Raw genomic sequence first — 3,163 nt, 5'->3', positions numbered from 1 at the left:
TTAAAAATGGATGCCATGTTTCCCTTTTTCCCATCACCAGCCACTTCACGTAATTCACCTAACTTGAATTACTGCCATGTAAAATCAGCATTGTAACATATGAGTAAACTCACGCATAACCTGGATTAGGAACTGTCTACTGGCAGTTGTTGCTGGCAGCAGCACACTTGTCAAAGAATAACCACTAAAGAGACTGTTTCAAGATGTCTTCTTGGGGATCAGTATTAAGCCCAAGGAGTTCAACATCCTCATCAGTCATCTGCCAATAAAGTCCAAGTAAATGTGATAAAATTTTGCAGATAAAACAAAAACTTCTGAAGTCTTAACTCATGCTGAGGTCAGGGCAGTCATAGCAAAACAATTGGATGACTTGACAAGACTAGTTCCTCTGAACATGTGTTTAAATACAGCTCAGTGCAAGATCCTGTTATCATCAGCTTGCCTGAGTAAAGTGGGGAGGTAAGTCCTGGGAAAGTAAGGATTTTGAAAAGGCCCTGGGATTACAGCAGATAAGCCATTCAGTATGAGTGTCTCAGTTTACAGCCACAGGAGGAAGGATTCATTAAGTTATTGCGAGTACAAGCAGAGGAACAGCGAGTTAATGTTTGGGGGCTAGAGAGCAAAAGAGCTACCTAGAACGTTGCACAGATAGGAAGGATGTCCATCCAATGTCCACTTAATTTTCACTGTTGAAGAAAAATTTGAAGTATGCTGAAAAAAGAAAGAAAAATTACATTTAGGCTCGAAAAATGCCTGTACTGAAGCAGTCACAGACCACCTTATCTGAGGGTATCAAAGAAAACCAGGAAGATGACTTTATTATTAAATATGTCCCTGTGGACAAGACACCAAGTGCTAAATGGCTGTTCAATCTAGCAGAGGAAGGTGGGATGAGAATGGCTGCTTGAATTCTGAAGTTGCATTACCTTGAAAATAGAAACCAGGAACCTGTGCTTCAAGATCTTTTAGAGAAATTCTCAGAAGAGGTAGCAGAGCCCCCATCTCTTAATGTTTTCAAATCCAGAGGGGTGGCAGCTTGAACGCTTGCCTTTCTGAGAAGAGCTGGACCCAGTACACTGGAAGCAAAGTGAAATTGCTCAAGAATTTGCTATCCAGGAGCTTGAGACATGATCTGATGGACTGACTGTGAGTCACTGGCAGTGGCAGCAAGCGCAGGTCTGAGCAGGGGCAGATGGACTGCTGTGAACAGTGGAGGAGGTGGGAGGTGGTGGCAGTGCGAAGCGGGTGCTTGCTGCCCTGTGTGTGCCTCTCCCTCCATGGTCTGTCTCCTTCTCCTGCAGCGCACCAGCCCAGAAGGTGGGATTCACCTCAACTGCCATTACTGCCACAATCTTTTCAGCGGGAAGCCGGAGATTCTAGACTGGCAGGTGAGGAGTTTCTCCAAGGGGATGTTGAGGCAGAGGCCAACCCTGGTGAGGACCACAAGGCTCCTTCCTCTCCCTGCTCAAAGCAGAGCTCCTTCTGTGCCAGTGCTCTGAATACCTTAGCTGCAGAGATGTGCCTGGAGACCCTGTGCTGAGGGCTGCGCTCCTAATGTGTCAGAAGGGCAGGAGACCACTTCTGCCAAACCCTGTGCCAGAGAGCTGGGGACTTGGCTCAGCCCCGTAGTCTTGCTCTTACTTACCTGAGAAGTGTGGGGACCTCCTGCCAGCCTGGCTGACCCAGTGGTGGTCTCTTTGGCAGGACAAGGTGTATCAGTTCTGCTGCAAGGACTGCTGTGACGACTTCAAGCGGCTGCGCGGGGTGGTGTCTCAGTGTGAGCACTGCAAGCAGGAGAAGCTGCTGCATGAGAAGATCCGCTTCTCCGGAGTGGAGAAGAACTTCTGCAGCGAAGGTACTTGGGGAAGGCACGGGAGAGGCAGAGCCCCCATGCCAGCCCATGCTGGGGGAGGAGAAGAGAGCATGGAGTCGGGGAGACTGTTTTAGCCAGGCCCTGGGGCGAGAGCCTTGCCATGCAGTGAAGGGAGGACTGGGGATGGCTTGCTGTCCAGCCAGGCCCTAGGGCAAGATCTTTACCGTTCATTGTGTCCTTGGGGAGGGCTTTCTCACAGCTTTTCTCTCTCTGGGGGCTGGGGAGACAGCAGGTGGCAGCTCCGCTCCTCCTGTCATCATGCACTTCTACGCTCTTGAGTCTGGGCTGGCCTGACCTGGTCTTGCCCTGCCTGCTGGGTTCCTGCACACAGGAGGTTGGAGTCAGACTCTTCCTAGAAGCATGGAGGTGAGAGATGGCAAGTCCCCATGAGGTCCCATCTTATCCCAGCCCCAGGGGCCAGTGCTGGATTGTTCCCTACAGTGTGTTGCGTGTGCTCTGTTGTCTCTGCAGACCTGGATTCTGGTCGTGTTTGGGTCAGGGAGGCCCCCAGTTCATCCTGGGAAGGTTTCACTCCTATTGTTTCTCCGCAGGGTGTGTGCTTCTTTACAAACAGGATTTCACCAAGAACCTGGGCCTGTGCTGCATCACCTGCACCTACTGTTCTCAGACCTGCCAGCGGGCGGTCACCGAGCAGCTGGAGGGCAGCACCTGGGACTTCTGTAGTGAAGACTGCAAAAGCAAATACTTGCTCTGGTACTTCAAGGTCAGTATTGGCACTGGCAGCTTGTGCTAAGTGCTGTGGTGGGCACAGCACCCAGATAAGTGGGCATTGCACTGAGGAAGTTCGCACTGCTGGAGTCTGGCTGGCACTGCTGCGGAGAACCTGGCACTGCTGGAGTCCTGCCTGGCAATGACGGGACACTGCTACGGGGAAGCTCACGTAGCTGGAGTCCCCAGCTGATCCTGCCAGAGCACTGCACTGAGGAAGCTCACAGTGCTGGATCCGCGGCTAGTGCTGCTGTGAGAAGTTCGCACCGCTGGAGTCCCTGGCTGGCACTGGCAGGGCACTGCTGTGGGGAAGCTCACAGCACCTTGCTATGTGCACCTTTCACTGGAGAGTTGTGTTGCACTCGGAGGGGGTGTGGTTAGTTACTCGTTGTTTCTCTCCTGCTGATGCGGGCTTTAGGCAGCTCGGTGCCATGCCTGCAAGCGTCAGGGGAAGCTGCTGGAAACCATCCACTGGCGGGGGCAAATCAAACACTTCTGCAACCAGCAGTGTCTGCTGCGATTTTACAATCAACAGAACCAACCCAACCTGGACACGCAGAA

General features: G+C 52.0%; 1 protein-coding gene across 1 annotated transcript in view; it reads left to right on the top strand.

The window, feature by feature from the left end:
• Positions 1-1,301: 1,301 nt before the first annotated feature.
• Positions 1,302-3,163, top strand: part of ZMYM3 (zinc finger, MYM-type 3) — a gene marked incomplete at its 5' end in the record, with an annotated part of 12,512 nt that continues 10,650 nt past the window's right edge. Inside the window, 4 exons of the mRNA XM_010074218.1 lie at positions 1,302-1,388; positions 1,705-1,855; positions 2,425-2,597; positions 3,021-3,163. The exon at positions 3,021-3,163 is cut by the window's right edge and continues 41 nt beyond it. Coding sequence (XP_010072520.1) covers positions 1,302-1,388; positions 1,705-1,855; positions 2,425-2,597; positions 3,021-3,163 — 554 coding nt within the window. The remainder of the gene's footprint in view (positions 1,389-1,704; positions 1,856-2,424; positions 2,598-3,020) is intronic.

Source organism: Pterocles gutturalis, unplaced genomic scaffold (assembly GCF_000699245.1).
Source record: "Pterocles gutturalis isolate BGI_N339 unplaced genomic scaffold, ASM69924v1 scaffold11777, whole genome shotgun sequence".
Taxonomy (NCBI): domain Eukaryota; kingdom Metazoa; phylum Chordata; class Aves; order Pterocliformes; family Pteroclidae; genus Pterocles; species Pterocles gutturalis.
The sequence above is the reverse complement of the archived record's forward strand: the minus strand, read 5'-3'. Positions and strand labels throughout refer to the sequence as shown.